The sequence below is a fragment of the Acanthochromis polyacanthus genome, chromosome 2 (genome assembly GCF_021347895.1).
Source record: "Acanthochromis polyacanthus isolate Apoly-LR-REF ecotype Palm Island chromosome 2, KAUST_Apoly_ChrSc, whole genome shotgun sequence".
NCBI classification, from domain to species: Eukaryota; Metazoa; Chordata; class Actinopteri; family Pomacentridae; genus Acanthochromis; species Acanthochromis polyacanthus.
The window spans coordinates 9,332,605-9,348,952 of NC_067114.1; the positions used below are offsets into that span (position 1 = coordinate 9,332,605).

At 40.4% G+C, this 16,348-nt stretch overlaps 2 protein-coding genes across 2 annotated transcripts; one reads left to right on the forward strand and one right to left on the reverse strand.

The window, feature by feature from the left end:
- Positions 1-2,588: 2,588 nt before the first annotated feature.
- cilp (cartilage intermediate layer protein, nucleotide pyrophosphohydrolase) lies at positions 2,589-10,493 on the forward strand. The gene is given in 10 exon segments (XM_051944854.1): positions 2,589-2,593; positions 5,141-5,214; positions 6,311-6,580; positions 6,683-6,862; positions 7,012-7,317; positions 7,427-7,535; positions 7,681-7,829; positions 7,933-8,322; positions 8,325-9,190; positions 9,193-10,493. Coding segments are annotated over 10 exon segments (3,444 nt in total). The 3' UTR covers positions 10,288-10,493.
- A 126-nt stretch (positions 10,494-10,619) lies between these two features.
- On the reverse strand, positions 10,620-16,139 carry eif3jb (eukaryotic translation initiation factor 3, subunit Jb). The gene is made up of 8 exons (XM_022194772.2): positions 15,998-16,139; positions 15,763-15,851; positions 13,563-13,620; positions 13,367-13,458; positions 13,163-13,259; positions 12,341-12,511; positions 12,155-12,228; positions 10,620-11,856 (listed from the first exon to the last, which is right to left on the reverse strand). Exons 1-8 carry the CDS (start codon positions 16,008-16,010, stop codon positions 11,728-11,730), a joined length of 723 nt encoding a protein of 240 aa, XP_022050464.1. The 5' UTR covers positions 16,011-16,139; the 3' UTR covers positions 10,620-11,727.
- Between the last annotated feature and the right edge of the window lie 209 nt (positions 16,140-16,348).

Sequence of the window (16,348 nt, forward strand, 5' to 3'; positions counted from 1 at the left end):
TACACACAGACAGGCGGTATGAAACGTTTGTCTCTGGCAGCGAGAGTAATTACACAAACATGGTTGATGTGTGCTTATGAAGGAGACATTTTCAAGGCTGTAATACTTCATCTGAATGCGTATCACAGAGCCTTTCTAGGTTTTTCCTCTAAAGATTCCACCATAGTTGCTGACCAGTCATTGCTTGTTCACACAACGCTAATTGATACTAGTTCCAGTTAATTAATTCCAGTACACTGGCAATTACAGAGAGATTTAATTGACAGCGATAGGCTTATTCAGCACTGAACGAACATGTCTGGTAATAATCCCACACTTCAGCTTTCCATGTACTTCATTAGTGTACACAGACATCCATCCATCCATCCTCTATACACCGCTTTATCCTCACTAGGGTCGTGGGGGGTGCTGGAGTCTATCCCAGCTGACTCGGGTGAAGGCAGGGGACACCCTGGACAGGTCGCCAGTCTGTCACAGGGCTACATACATAGACGAACAATTACACTCGCATTCACACCTACAGGCAATTTAGAGTAGTCAATTTGTACACAGACAGTTGAATAATTTTAAGTTATTCTATGGCTTGGCATTTATTCAACCACTTTACCAATATCTAAAGCTAGTTTTATGGACAATGCCACATTATTAAGCTAGAGAGACTAGCTTTATTAGATAAGATTAGATAAAGTTCCAATTAATCTTGCATATATCATGTTTTTAAACAAAAGTGTGATATGGCTGAAAAAAATGCTAGAAGAGAACTACAACCCTGAAACCTTTGTCCTTACCTCAATGGTTCTGGTGTGTCTGAAGTGTGACCATGTCTGGGTTCTAGCTCGATCTAAATGTTGTCATCATGTCTTTGGACTGTATAGTTAGAACTTCAACACTGCATTCTATTGTCTGTGTGTTTGGGTTTACAGTCTCTTTCCTCAGATTGACTTCAGCTTTGTAATTGACGGTGTGTCAGTTCGAGATGTTTTGAGCTCATATAACAACGATGAGCTGCCTAGAAGAGCCTAAATGTTAATTATTATGAAAGAATGCAACCCATCTCCCTTGTTAATGTGATTGGTAGGTATCTGTCACGTGATGAAACATTGTTTACCACAAACATTACTGGAATGCGCTAGTAAAATTAATTATTCTCAGCATACAATAGTGTGTTAACTGATCATTAAGTTACAAACAAGCAATAACCTGTTTTGCAACAGCCATGTGATCAAATATAACCCACAAAGAACAGTATTCAGGTTGTTTTCCAAAGTAAAAGCACTGTCACGCTCTGTTGGGACTGCACTTTAAATCTTGCTTAAGTAAGAATGCAGTTGTGTCAGCAAAAGCATACCTTCAGTCAGCTATAAAGCAGAATGGAGAAGGTTCTCATAAATAATATCACAGTGTTGTTGTTTTTTCTGTTATTTATCACTGTGGCAAGTTTGATCTGTGACAGTGCATCACATCATATATGAGGATCAAGTTCTCAATCTGAATAAGATCGATAGCTATCCAATTAATGTAATTCAGTTTGAAATCTCTATAATGTAGCATTGGCGAGGCATAAAGTATCAGAAAATAGACATATTCAGCTAAGATACTTGAATAAATGTGCTTATTTTACTGATTCATGTCTGAGAAAAAGGTCTAAACTGAAATGAATGATGATCCTAGACTGAAACTGATTGACAGTGTAGGCACAAACATACACCATAAAGGAGAACAGGTTCGAAACGACTTTCCATTTGTTTGCTATTATATGAAGCGGGTATTTAATTGACTGTTGATGGCAGATGTTGCCAGAGGTTGAGTGATTTAAAGCCTGATGGACAACGAACCTGCTGCGTGACATAATGCATCATATTAGGATCTGCATCACGTTCATAAAAATCGCCTGTCTTATTTGATGTAATTCCACAGACTTTGCCCAACATGATTTAAGTGTTTGGGGTCCAGTTTTACATGTTGTTTGGCAAAACGTGGGCTGTGTCTTCTTCTGTTGCCTGGAAACCAAACTTTGTGGGTCTCTCACTTCTCTCACTTTCCTACTCTGACATCATTCCCATCAACCGTTTTCCTCCTTGTTTACAAAGACATAAAGTCCTCTGAGGTCTTAAGAGTGCCATAAAGTTGTCTTCACTAAGCTGCTTGTGACGTAGAAAACTACCGTCCACTCTGGATGGACAGAATCGGACATGAAAGGAAGAACCTGACAGTTGGAGTGGGCACAATTAATGCTAGTGGATAAATGTTTTTGGTAAATGTGATTAATGTATTTCCACAAATCATTCACATGAATTACGACATAAATCTGTTTTAATAAAAAGGACTTTAGTTAGTTTTGGTTTTTGTGGTTACTTGACCATAATAATGAAAGCTTGTGTGCCTCCCACACAACCATGTAGTATGACCATTGCAATATAAGTCGTTTTTTCCAATAATCTTCCTACCACTGTCTTGAAAAAAGATTACGGATGATTTCCATGGAGCATCTTAAACTGTCTCTGAACTTCACCAAACTGACATTTATTTCCTCACACCAAAGCAAACAACCTCGTCTGGGGAAACAGAATCATTAGATGAAGGTAAACATGACGTAAGCCTCATACTTGTTGAACATGATTGTTTTTTCCTCTGTGATGAACTCTGTCCTTATCCTTAGTAGTACATATGCATATATGCACAAGTGTATTTTTTTCTCTCTTTTTTATGTATCAACTAGTTGACCAAACTTTACCATTAACACCAGTCATTTGTCTCTTTACCTGGCCTGGTACCACATTGTTTGCTTCCCGTACTGAGTGTTCTTTGCCTTGTAATTCACTCGATGAGGTCAGCTAATGAATGTTGTGTGGAAAAACAACAGATACTGGCAACTTTACGGGATCTGTAACAGACGTGACAGACAGTGTTCCACATCCTCTCTCCGTCTGTGACTTTGTCTCTGTCTGGATTAAAGGGGAAAAAGCACTAAAAGTGGCTGTAATCAGTGTTTTTGATAATGACAATGAAGCAAATGTGGAATGTGAGAAGGGTCACTCACAGTGATGAGGATTGTAAGGTGAATCTGCACCTCTGCAGAGATTCCCAGTGTCTTTTAGCTCAGTGTTTTGTTGTTTTTTGGTCCACTCAGTGTTTTCATGATGTGGGAAATAGTCACAATTCCCAGCTGGTTGAAGTGAAAAAGCTCTAAAAACCAACTATGCGCAATTTGCTCAACACCAGATAAAATTGCTGAACACACTGAAGAATTTAACAGCAAAATAGCCAGATATTTCCCTCAGGAAACTAAGTAAACAGGCAAAAAACAAGCAAAAACACGAAATGAACGTTGCTTTGTAATTGCTAAATGTGTAAATAAGTAGTTGTCTGATAACTGACGTCATGCCTCCAATGACATAATGTTTCACTCAGCATTCTTTAGTTAAAATCTTCCATTTTAAATTCCTTTTTATAGACTCGCTCTGTGACTGAGGTAAAGAATGGCCTCTGATCAAACCATCTGCTCATTACATAACAAAATGTAGACATGTATGAGATGTAAAAAACAGGTACAGAATGTTATTAACCCCTCTGAAACTCAGGACATGGGCTTAAATCTGCTTCACAGTAACAATCTTCAAAAAAAAAAAAACTTAACTCAAGGTCCATTTAAGGGAAAATTTGAAATGGTTTGCATTTGAATGCATTTGCCTTCTTTGGGTGGTTTAAAGCAGCATTCACGATTTTTATTGCTACAAATGTTTTGTGCTTTAAGCAGCTGTATTGAAAACACAGTAGAAACTTAGTATGCAGCATCATAATCACACACAAGGTGTTCTTCTGTCATCAGCACGCAGAGTGATGAAACAGAAACGTGCAGGCAGAACAAAGGACAAACGCTCAATCTGACTCAATCAGCATTGATCCTGCACACACAGGGTCAGTTTATGAACACCAGCATTTGTTCCTCAGACCCCCCGACTGTCCCTCTTTCATATGTAGCACTATCGAATAGCTATTGGATGTCACAGTTATACAAGGGAGGTGACAAATTATGAAGCTAATAGTGTAATCAAATGACAATGTGGCACGCTGCCGAGAGAGGAGGGAGGGTTGCTTAGAGGTATAAAAGAGATGTGAAGGACTGTGTTGAACCAGAGCGAGGAACAGAGGGGGAGAGGAGAAATGTGAGACAGAAATCTGAGGACATTCCTTTACAACAAATATAAAGGCACAAGCTCAGGACTGAGATAGTTTGCTCAACAAAGAGGTAAGAAAAAAATTATTACACAAGGTCATGCGTCCCTAAAAATCTGCGAACTATGTAGTTACATTTGTATAGAGAGGTGGTAGCATCACAATTTAAGTGCAACTTGATGGTAGTTACAAGCACGTCTAAAAATTTTGTGAGTTGCCGTAGTGGTTTAAGTCAGAAAGTGAATAGTTTATCCTAATTCTGGTGCTTTTAATTTGAATATTTGTCATTTGTAATTTAAAACCTTACATGTGTTTCACATGAGGCCAGATTTCAGATTGTTATTAATTGTGTGTATCTCTGCCAATAGTTTTCTGTTATTTCTATCATTGAACTCGTCATGCTTAATCCTAAACAGTGTTGCAATTATTTCATTAGTGTCCCTCCTGTTTTTTTAGCTTAAAAACAAAGGTGAAAAATCACCCTGTTGTGTACGATTTTGCCAGCGTTTTTTCTAATATAAACTGTACAAATGCAAACTTTGTGTGTGGGTGTTTGGATTGTGTAGCCAGCATTTCAACAGTGGATGCAGAAATGTTTGAGGGTTCCCTTGACAAATGGTGATAGCAAACACAGATGTGTAATCTGAGTGGGGGGGTTCTGTCCAGCCATGTTTTTTTCACCCTTAAACCTAAAAGACACACACCTAAAGGCACATTTTTTATTCTAGATATGAACTATTGTTGTATTTAGTCTGCAAGTCATTTTTAAATGTCCAATTTTTCTTTCTTTGAGCACATTATTGTCTATTTGGCTCATCAGCGGGTAAGTGTGATATGTGTGTTGAAAGTTCGTAGCATGGAACATGTTTCAACTTCATCTTCCCATCAGGAGTTTCTGCTGCCAGGCTTTATCTTCTTTGGAGTTTCCAGCGTGAAACAAATATTACCAGAGGTGAAAGTTCAGGGGTCAGAGTGTGAGAATGTCGCCTCATCTGCTTTTCCTGGGAATCACTGCAGTCACTGTTGTTACAGCTCAAGGTGGGTCTGCAATGACGATGCCAACACTCGTTTTCAGTGTTTTACTGGGTCACGTATTGAAAAGTGCTTGACCCGTCCTACAGCAATATATACATTTTATTGATCTGAAATGTCATGGCGTCACTTGCATTTTGATACACAATAACTAAAGTAAATAAGTATGTCAGTAAATAATACAAGAGACAGGCTGATAAAATGGAAAATTTACACTGAAATCTCAACATTTAGAGCACAAAGTCAAACAATGTCTAAATATAAACATGATTTCATTGTTATTCACATAAACATCAGATGAGATCATGTTCTTATTTGTTTAATTATTCTACAGCTAAACTAAACTCTTTTGAGTGTGTCATGTTTTCTAAATCACTGCTACTTAGTACTGTATTTTTCCTTATCCCTGACTTTGTTTTCTCAGTGCGAAGACAGGGTATTATTTGTATTTCAAGCTGGCAGCATTACTGCAACAACTGAATTAGATTTTTAAAAATCTTTCTTAAGCTATTTGGCTTTCAAAACCACAACTCTCACACTCCACCAGTACACATTATAGTGATGATTAACGGCACTCTAGACACTGCCCTTCTTTAACCTTTTTGCAATGGAAAATTTGGCTTAAGCTTGTCTCTTTCAGCACTCATATATCATAGTTAAAACTAAAAAATGTACCAAAGTTGGCCAGTCACCAGTGTTTGATGAAATAAAATGCAATGTATGGACGTTCACTGTTTTCAAGAGAGCATCGTATAGAGTACTAACTACAGCTAATTGCTAGATATGTATATGCTGAAATTAATATATGCATATAAATAATAATACACTACTCTTCTGAGATGTGGTTATAGAATCCGTCACTCATTTGGGATTTTTGTTGATGTTTTTTGCAGGATCATGGAGAAGAGACAAAGAGTCTAGTCCTGCTGTCTACCACTCTGAGGGTAACTGTTATAAAATGTTAAATCAAATATATTTTTAAATGTGCACAATCATCTTGTTGGTTTAGTTGTGATTCTAAATTATGGTAGATATGCTGAACACAGTAAGCATAAGCTGCCATTCAGGTCATATGTGCTTCTGTACTCTGAACTCCTTCTAGACAACTATGACTGGACCACATGGTTCAACGTTGATCATCCTGGAGGCCGTGGAGACTATGAGCAGCTCGAAGCCATACGGTTCTATTACCGTGCCCGAGTATGTGAGACACCACGAGCGATTGAAGCCAGAACCACTGAATGGGTTCCAGCGCGTGAAACTGGGGAGACTGTCCATGCTGACCCAACCGTGGGCTTCTGGTGCCTCAATGAGGAGCAAAGTCCTGGACGCAACTGCTCCAACTACGCAGTCCGTTTCCTCTGCCCAAAAGGTTTGGTGATCAGTATCTTTACTATTCATTCAGATGCCAAACACTCAAGTCCTATTCATTAACAGTTTACTCTATCATGTTATTTATACTTTTCCCCATCAGAAAACAGTGTGACTATTAAGGGTGCTTGGGGTCCATGGTCAGACTGGAGTTCCTGCCCCGCTCTCTGCGGTCAAGTGGGGGTGCAGCTTCGCCATCGAAACTGCCAGTCTGGCTCGATGCCTTGCAGTGGGCTTAAAGTGGAAGGGAAAGCATGCAATGGACCTGAGTGCCCAAAGATCGGTGAGTTAGCTTTGGCTTTGCTGGACAGGTTCTTCTGCACTTCCTTTTGGTCAGACCCTGAATTAACATAAACATTTGTTATATTTGCAAAAGAAATTGCTAACCCAATAAGCCACAAAACTTTGTGCTTGTTTTATTCTACTCTTCAGATTGTTCCCTGCACTGTGTAATGGGGAAGGTGAACGCCGACTGTGATGCTTGCATGTGTGAGGAGCACACCCTATTGGGTTCAGTACGCAGTGCTGGAGGTCTCACTGCTGAGGGGGCCACCATACTTCGTTCTGGGAAACTCCTTACTCTCACAGACCACAATGGACATTTTCGCATCCCTGGTATCTGCCCTGATGGCAACACAACCATTACCATCAGCCTGCAGGGTCACGCCACACTTAACGTTGTTGTGCCCAGCAGCACTGAACGCACCTCAGTCCTCAGTGTCCAGCTGAAAAGAACTGGTACAGTAAATGTCTGCTTCAAGATTTTAGCCTCATATTTACACACAGGAAGTGTGTTAAGCTTCCTGAGAGGCATAGCAGTAACATGTTATTTTATTTCTATCGTCAGAGAAACTTCATGTGTTGAGCAACCCTGAGAGTAAGGCCAGGAGGGAAGGAAAAAGTACTGCCTTCTGCTGTAAAGTGGCAGGAACACCACAGCCAGACAAGTACCAATGGTAAGACTCATTATATTCAAAATTTAGCTCAAAGACAATACAACTTTAGAATCCCATAGAGTCATTTCATGTTGACTCTCAAAAATACAAGATATGTCATGCCTTTAAATCTGCTATTTGTGTGTTCTTGTGTGGGAACCGACAGGTTTCACAACAACAGTCTCATGGAGAAACAGTCTGAGAGCACATTGGTCCTAAAGGATCTGCGTTCTGAGCAGGCCGGAGAGTACTACTGCAGAGCAAGTGGTCCATCTGGGGCTATTAAGACCAAACCAGCTACCCTCAAAATCCTAGGTGTGAACACATGCTGACACTGAGGGTTATGAGTAGGGTACATGGTATATTTAACTTTGATAAATGTCAAAACAAAACTTGATTTTTTTCATCTCAACCACAGGTAGAGATGAGCCTTCTTGCAACCCGAAGCCTGAATCTCATCTCACACGTCTTCCACATGACTGCTACCAAAACAGCACAAACTCATACTACTACGATGTGGGCAAATGTCCCTCAAGTACATGTGCAGGACAGCTGGACAGTGGTATCAGGTGCAAAGACAAAGTGGCTTACTGCTGTGGTGTGGCAAAGATGGAGGAGAGACAGCTAACATGCCAAGGGTACCAGCTTCCCACCATGGTGGTGACGGAATGTGGGTGCCAGAAATGTGTAGACACCAAGATCATTGTTCACGGTAGGGCCATTGCTGCAGACAATGGTGAACCAATGAGATTTGGCCATATCTTCATGAATGGAGTCAGAATCAGCCGCACAGGCTACAAAGGTACTTTTCTGTCCAAGTCCCTCCAGACACAGAGAGGCTTGTTCTGACTTTTGTGGACAACATGCAGAAGTTTGTCAACACCACAAAGGTTCTTCCATTTAACACCAAAGGAGGAGCTGTTTACCATGAGATCAAACTTCTACGAAAGAAAGCTCCTGTGACCATCAGCTCAACAGAAACCAACACTCTGGAGCTTGGTGAGGTAGAAGGTGAGGAGGCAATGATTGAAATTGAGATTCCTCCCCATTCTTTCTATAAGGAGAACGGAGAAGTCTTCACAGGTAAAGTTAACGCTAGTGTGACATTTCTTGATCCCAGAGACATCTCCACAGCTGCTGCAGCTCAAAGTGATCTCAATTTTGTTGGAGATGAAGGCGATACCCTGCCACTGAGAACCTATGGCATGTTTTCAGTTGACTTCAGAGGACAGGAAAACAATGAGCCCTTGAATGCAGGTGAAGTGAAGGTGTTCCTGGATTCTGCTCAGGTGAGGATGTCTGAGCATCTCAACACTATGAAGCTTTGGTCACTGAATCCTGAAACTGGCCTGTGGGAAGAGGAGGGAAGTCTGCAGGTGGAGAGGAAGAAAAGAGGCAAGAGGGAGGAGAGAACCTTTTTGATTGGAAACATGGAGATCAGAGAGAGACGTCTGTTTAATCTGGATGTCCCAGAGAACCGCAGGTGTTATGTGAAAGTGAGGGCCTTCCGCAGTGAACGCTTCATGCCCAGTGAGCAAGTGGAAGGAGTGGTGGTGAGTCTCATAAACATGGAGCCCACAGCTGGTTACTCCTCCAACCCACGTGCCTGGGGCCGATTTGATAGTGTCGTCACGGGCCCCAATGGAGCCTGTCTTCCTGCCTTCTGCGATGAACAAAACCTGATGCCTACTCTGCCTACGTCATGGCCAACCTCGGAGGTGAGGAACTGGAGGCTGTCCCTTCTGCTCCCAAACTCAATCCCAACCTCGTCGGAGTGCCTCAGCCTTATCTGGGTAAGCTGAACTACAGGAGGACTGACCATGAGGACCCCAGAGTGAAGAAGACAGCATTCAATATCAATGTGGCAAAACCGAGTCCAAACACAGCTGAGGAAGGCAACGGACCAGTGTACGCATTTGAGAACTTAAAAGAATGCGAGGAGGCCCCGTTCAGTGCAGCACACTTCCGCTTCTCAAGAGTTGAAGGTGACCGCTATGATTATAACACCGTGCCATTCAATGAAGATGATCCAATGAGCTGGACAGAGGATTACCTGAGTTGGTGGCCCAAGCCTATGGAATACCGGGCATGCTACATCAAGATCAAAATCAACAGCCCACATGAGATCAATGTGCGTTCCCGCAACATGGGTGGCACTCATCCCAAGACAGTAGGCCAGCTGTATGGCCTCCGAGACACTCGCAGCATCCGTGACATGGACCAGGCAACTGTTTCAGCTGTGTGCCTGGAGTTCAAATGCAGTGGGATGCTGTATGATCAGGAACGTGTAGATCGCACCCTGGTGAAGGTGATCCCACAAGGAAGTTGCAAGAGAGATTTTGTCAATGGAATGCTCCAGGAGTATCTGGTCAACCACTTGCCCCTTGCTGTCAACAATGACACCAATGAGTTCACCATGCTGGCACCTCTTGACCCTCTCGGCCATAACTATGGAATTTATACAGTGACTGACCAGGATCCCCGCACAGCAAAAGAGATTGCACTTGGGCGCTGCTTTGATGGCACTTCTGATGGTACATCTAGGGTCATGAAGAGCAACGAGGGAATAGCGCTGACGTTCACTTGTGGAGACCGTGAGGTGACTCGCCAGAGTGTCTTCCAAGCCTTGCAAGGTTCTCAAGGTCAGACAGTGACAAGCGTGGTGAGAGAAGGCAGGCAGAACAGACGTCGGCAGCGGGCCAACACACCCCGCAACAGCCGTAGACGCAGCACCAGAAATCCTGCAGGAAGACGTGCAGAGGCTAGGAGCTAAACAAAACTGAAGATCAAGGCTCTATATGGAGACCAAATGAACACCTACAATTGAGAAGGGACTGCATGGTGTTAACCTAACATCTTGGTTCAAACATTTTATACTGATTTTTTTTTTTTTCAAATTAAGTGACTACGTAACAAAATAAGGCTTATTTCTTGCATCTTGTTCCAAATGAATATTTGCATTGTTTTTCTCCCACTTTACATTTTCAATTTTACTGTGGTAAATATCTACTTGAAACTGTAAATAGAGTATTTATTACACAGGTCTTACAAATCTGAGCTTTTATTAGTCACTGTAATCAACATAAACAAGAATGACACCAAAACTTGTCCTTTTGACCAGTGATTATTAAATTAGATGCTTATAAAACACTGCAGATGCTGTTTCTTCCACATTGCATGTATCCAATTGTCCATGTAACATTGAAACTGGTCAATTGCTAGAGAAGAAAAAGGAGAAATATGCCCCTTTTGACTAACTGTAGCCCATATGAAGACATGGTGGGGTGAAGCCCATAAGCCCCCGCTCCTCATCACACTTGATACAAGCCTGCAGAAGCAATGATTAGGAGACCAGTTGTAGCAAGTTAGTCCACTTGCCTGATCCATACTTTTTCTGCATTAGTAGAAATCAAATTAGTAAATTACATTTTTGTCATGCACAAAAAATACCTATAAGCACTCTTTGCTCCGTATTTCAAGGATATTCCAGAGATGTATCAAGAGAATGGCTGTGAGGTTTTAAAGTCACATTTATTATACTTGTCTATCCCTTTTATCTTACAGTGAATGTCATGTTCTCTCTGTAAAATTACAACTACTACTTACATGTTGAGTCAGTCTCAAATCACCTAAAATGCAACCTTTCCAGAGATAAAGATGAACGATGTACTGAATAATTGTTCTGCATTTGGCAACCAAAGTTATAGATACTATATACACTTTCCTGTGAGAGAACCCTCCACAGGTAAGTGAGACCTATAATATATACATGACATTCTGGTTAGAGAATTTGCATAGAACCTTGTGTTTCTATGTCACTACACTTACAACTGCAATACTGTATCTGCTATTTTGACAGGAGCAACATTTGATAAAAAATTAGCCCCGCAAAACTCAGACAATAGCAGTTACAATGTATTTTCCACTGGAGCCGGGTTACCCAACAGATACCAAGATCATGATTGTGTGTGTGTGCGTGTGTATGAGAGAGAGTTGAGACTGAATGAGACAGAGAAAAGGCAATTCCATATGTAAGAACATAAAGAGTGGTGAGACTGGATGCTCCCTGGTATAGTCCCTCTGGTCACTGAAGCAAAATGAAGGGGGCAACATATAGTTCAGATTTTCCAGGATGGCACTGGACAGCATTAGAATGTACAGCTGCATTTCTGAGGGTTGGGAGGGGAAAAGGGCAGTGGTGATGGAGCCAGTGTCACATGAAGTCCTCATAGTCTTGGGCGTAGCCACCATCAAACGCTGCATAGTCAAGGTCATCTCTCATCTGTGCTTTCAAACCGCCTCCAGGTATGACCCCTTTCTTCTTCTTCTTTCCTTTGTTTTGCTGCAAAGGCAAAAAAAAGTGACTTAGAAACACTATGACTACAAGCAGCTTCCCAATTTGATCTCAGTTCTCTTATGGAATTATGCAACAAACCACATTATCAATGCTGTTGGTAAACTGGCGTAGCACAAATATATGACTGTTGACTTACAATTACTGTAACCACATAGACTACCAGACTAACAGTAAATTTTTACTCTGAACACACATTGTTAGCTTGGATTAGGAGAAGAGCACCCCCTACTGCTTATAAACTACTAATTCATGTATGAGAAAATACAAGGGTGTTGCTACTTACTTTTTCTTGTTTCTGTTTTTCACTAAGTAGAACTGACAGAGAATTACTGACTTTCTTCAAGTCATCTACTTCCACTGCAAAGAAGAAAAATTGTTATTGAAGCTACTGATGGCAAGTTTAAAGTACTAATAACAATAAGGTGTAACAATATTCTTCAGTAAAAGCTGTTACAGATGCTGTTCTTACATGAAATACAAAGTTCCCGAAACAATGAATCCAAGAAACTTGAATAATGCACAGATTTTTCAAATTGGGTTATCTTTTCTTTCAGCAATTTTTCAAACTCTGTGAAGTCTTCTTTGGAAGATGGACACATGGCATCGATCCCAGTGACGCTGTTTGAAGTGCTGCTGACACCTGAAAAATATAAAGAAAAGGCAGTTGGATGTCTCTTCTCAGGACAAACAGGGTCAGAGGCAAAGATCAGTTGTTTATATTACATCTCCAGTTTGGTGCTGTTGAATATACTCATTACCTAGCTGAACTTTGAGTGCTTTATTAGCTTACTGCAGATTATTATGCTTACAATGATGTCAGAGTTGGCCAATAAGCACCAAGAAATTACTAGAAATGTCGTAACAGGTTAGAGGTTCATTTGAAAACACATTTAGCATTATATAGTTTGTCCACCAGAGAGCACAAGCAGGTCACATTCTAAAACACAGAAAAACTGATCAATCTCAGAAATCCAGTACCACTTGGGCTCTAGACCACATAAGGTTATCACACATTTAATTAAGAACACCTCTTGGAACATGCTGTTCTGGTTCAACAGCCATTCACTCTCCAGTGAGAGAAAAATACATTTCCAAAAAAAAAAAAAAAAAGCGGTGTGATGGTACTTCTCAACAAGCACAAAAACATGGCAATTTTAATATTCCTCAAGCACACAGTAATGATTTTATATATAATTTTTCAGTATCGAGTAGTATCATAAAATTAAAGTTTCATTTGTAGTTTAGTTTAACATTTAAAAGTTTATAAATTTGCAAACTGATCACATCTTACCGAATGCCTCTTTTGCTAACTCCATGTCTGAGTCTTCCTGTAATTTCTTCACTCTTAATTTTTCTGCTTGTTGTTCTTCAGGAGTGAGTTCTTGTTGCTGTGATAATACCAGAATTGCATCAAAATTAGAGATGAAAACAAGAACAATGATTTTGTGAATTAGAAAACATTGAAGACACAGAAGAATACATTTTAGAAACTCACCGCTGTCTCTCTCTCCTGTAGTTTTTTCTTTAACCGGTTTTCTTTCTCTTTGATTTTTTCACTCAACTTTTTCTTTTCAGAAACCTTTGTCTCTGAAAAATGAAATGACAAAATATTTTAATTTACATAAAAAACAGCCACTGATTAACACACAATGTATTATGTTCTTGAAAAACAGATGAAAGTGAATACATACCTGTTTTTTTCTCGTCTGTTTTTTTCTCCTCGTCTTCATCCTCATCATCCCAGTTGTCCTATTAATAAAAATCAACAAAAAACCAAAAAGGTTGTATTACACAGTAGATCATACACACAACTGTAAAAAAAAATGTCTCTTCTAATCAATTACTTGCTTTGATTATCAAACAGACAAAATAAAGATGCTACAATCCTTAATCATGTGGTTTTGACCAATCGGTACCATAAAATATTCTATGTACAATCAATCAAACATGTTCAAGAAAAGTATTACATTCTATTAATCTGAAAACAATATTATAATAAATATAGCTGCCAAATCATTTTTGGACAATCAACTGTTTTATTTCTTGTCTTAACAATTATAGCTACAAATCTAACCTGATTTGAATAATACAGGGTTTGGACAGGTTTACTGTCTAAGTCAATGCAGTTACACAAAACAGTCATTACATGTGAGCATTCCTGGGTGTGACTATCCACATTAACAAATACTTTCTTACTCGGCATGGGAAAAAACGACAACTTCATTTTTTCTGATTCTGTTGGACTTAAATGGTGCGATTATATTATTAATGCTTGTTCTAAAATAATTAAATAAATCAGAGCTAGATGTCATGTTTTTAAAAAGCATTTACACTGCAATTCTTCATGGCTTGGAACATCAGTTTCATTATTTTATGTGTGATTTTTCATACATATTCCATACTGTGATATACTGTGTTGTTTTAGTGTAATATTAATGTTGATAGATTTATGTAAATTACACCTGCCCTACTAAATACTGCTTTAAAAAAACACCACTAGTACTGGAGACTGACCCAAAAACAAAGCTCAAACAAGCAAATCAAGGTCTGCCAAGTAGGCAGTGGCCTACTGTACTCCAGAAAAAGCCATATGGTCACTGATAATCATATACTGTACACATCATACTTTCCATTCATTTAACAACTGACGTTCTTCCCACACACATCTCTTAGCTGTCAAATTCAATACTTAAACTGTACATGGAATAACTAAATGTTAAACACCTGGCTATTCAGTAAACTTTGACAATCAGCCTGTTGTAAAAACAACAATAACTCAAAACAAAGCCCTTGGGATTACAAATTTATCCCTTATTCTGGGCGGTAATTAATTGTGTTAGTTCCTGATTTACAACAAAACAGTAACCCTGATTCCTAAATCAGACGTGTTAGTAGATACAGGATGTGAAACCAAATTCTGTCTTTGGTTAAAACAACATATGTGACAGAAAGCTGGACAATTGAAGAGGCCTCTGCCAGCACTTTCCACGGGTCAATTATCTGAGGTTTCTGGACAGAAACCGGTCGTCATTCACATAGTAGCCACCTGTACTGCAATATCAAGCGAGCAGCACATTCCTACTGAAAAACGCCTGTTGTTAAGTCAGAAAGTTCTAGGCCTAGTTCTTGGCTGAGTTGAGTCATCAACCCAGATGATGATTTCATCTGACTGAGGCTAAAGTTGGTTAGCAAGCTAACGCCGCCTCATGTTGAATGTGACTCAAGCTGAGGGAATTCAAAGCTAGACACGAACGCTAATCTCCCATAATCATCTAATGCAGCCAACTTTGGGCAACCACGGGATCGGCAGCAATCTACATTAACCAACCACACACTTCCAAGCCACTTAACGACGCCATCGTCGAAGTTACCTAACGTTAAAGCTCATTTTCAGACGTAAGCTGACACCGGAGCTAGCAAGTTTGCTAGCTGAGTGGCCCGGCAAGAGGTTAGCTTCTAGCTACGTTGTGAAAATTAAGCTCGACTGTTCAAGAGTTAAATCGCTAAATGTGATCTCCCAAATAACAACACAGAATATTCGCGCACAGAAATTATGTCTAATCCACTGCCATCAGCTGGTATGTTAACATTTAACCTATTAACTGTCCGTTGCGACTGTGGAAGCCTGAATAGTAGCCTCCCGTTAGCTGAGCTGGAGTTACTACAGGCTGCCCAACGGAGCCACATGAGTTAGCCTACTGTTAGCTTGGAGCTAACACGGTCTCGGGGGTTGACAGGCAGCCAGAAACCGCGATGAAGCATGGCATCACGGCCGAGCCGACAACGGCCTTAGCCCGGCGTTAGCTCGAAACTTACCGGCTAACAGATCACAAGCAGCGACAGAACTAACACACAGCTAACACCATAGCAGCGTTAGTCACGACAATTTACCTTAACATCTTCATCTTCGTCCTCGCCTTCCCATTTGTCCTGCACTGCCGCCTTTTTAATCGGCTCCTCCGGCTCGAAGGTGTCAGCGTCTGTAAAAACGACAACATGAAATTTTTTAGGCCAATCCACATCTAAAGACCGAGTTTGGCAATAACAGAGTGATGAGCTCGTAAGACAAAAGCTAGGAGAAGCGGATGATGTACAGAAAGCTATCCTTCCCAACTTAGTTTCTCACCCCAGTCCGCCATGTTGGCTGTGTTGCTTGTGTTTGACAGGCTCACTGTAAAGTCACTGCTGCAGCCCGTTGGCCACGTTCAGAAACTGCTCCCACCTTCTGGACGTCATTCCGGCCTTATCTAATGTCCCCACTGCTCCCAGCAACATGATCCTGCAACCACCCGGGTATTTTTTTAATTATTTAAATAGTAAACACAAGCAGGACGACGGATTCTAGCACCATTCTATAGCAAAACTCATTAAACAGTACTATATTTGTTTTAATCACTATTTTTTTATTTAAGTCAAACTGCAACATCCATCCATCATCTATCCCTTCTCTATACACCGCTTTATCCTCACTATAACA

Excerpts from the sequence above, each read along its gene's own strand:
- eif3jb (XM_022194772.2), bottom strand. Across the intron at positions 13,621-15,762 it reads ACGAAGATGAAGATGTTAAG|GACAACTGGGATGATGAGGA; the intron begins GTAAATTGTCGT and ends TTTTATTAATAG. Across the intron at positions 12,229-12,340 it reads TCGGGAACTTTGTATTTCAT|TGGAAGTAGATGACTTGAAG; the intron begins GTAAGAACAGCA and ends TCTTCTTTGCAG.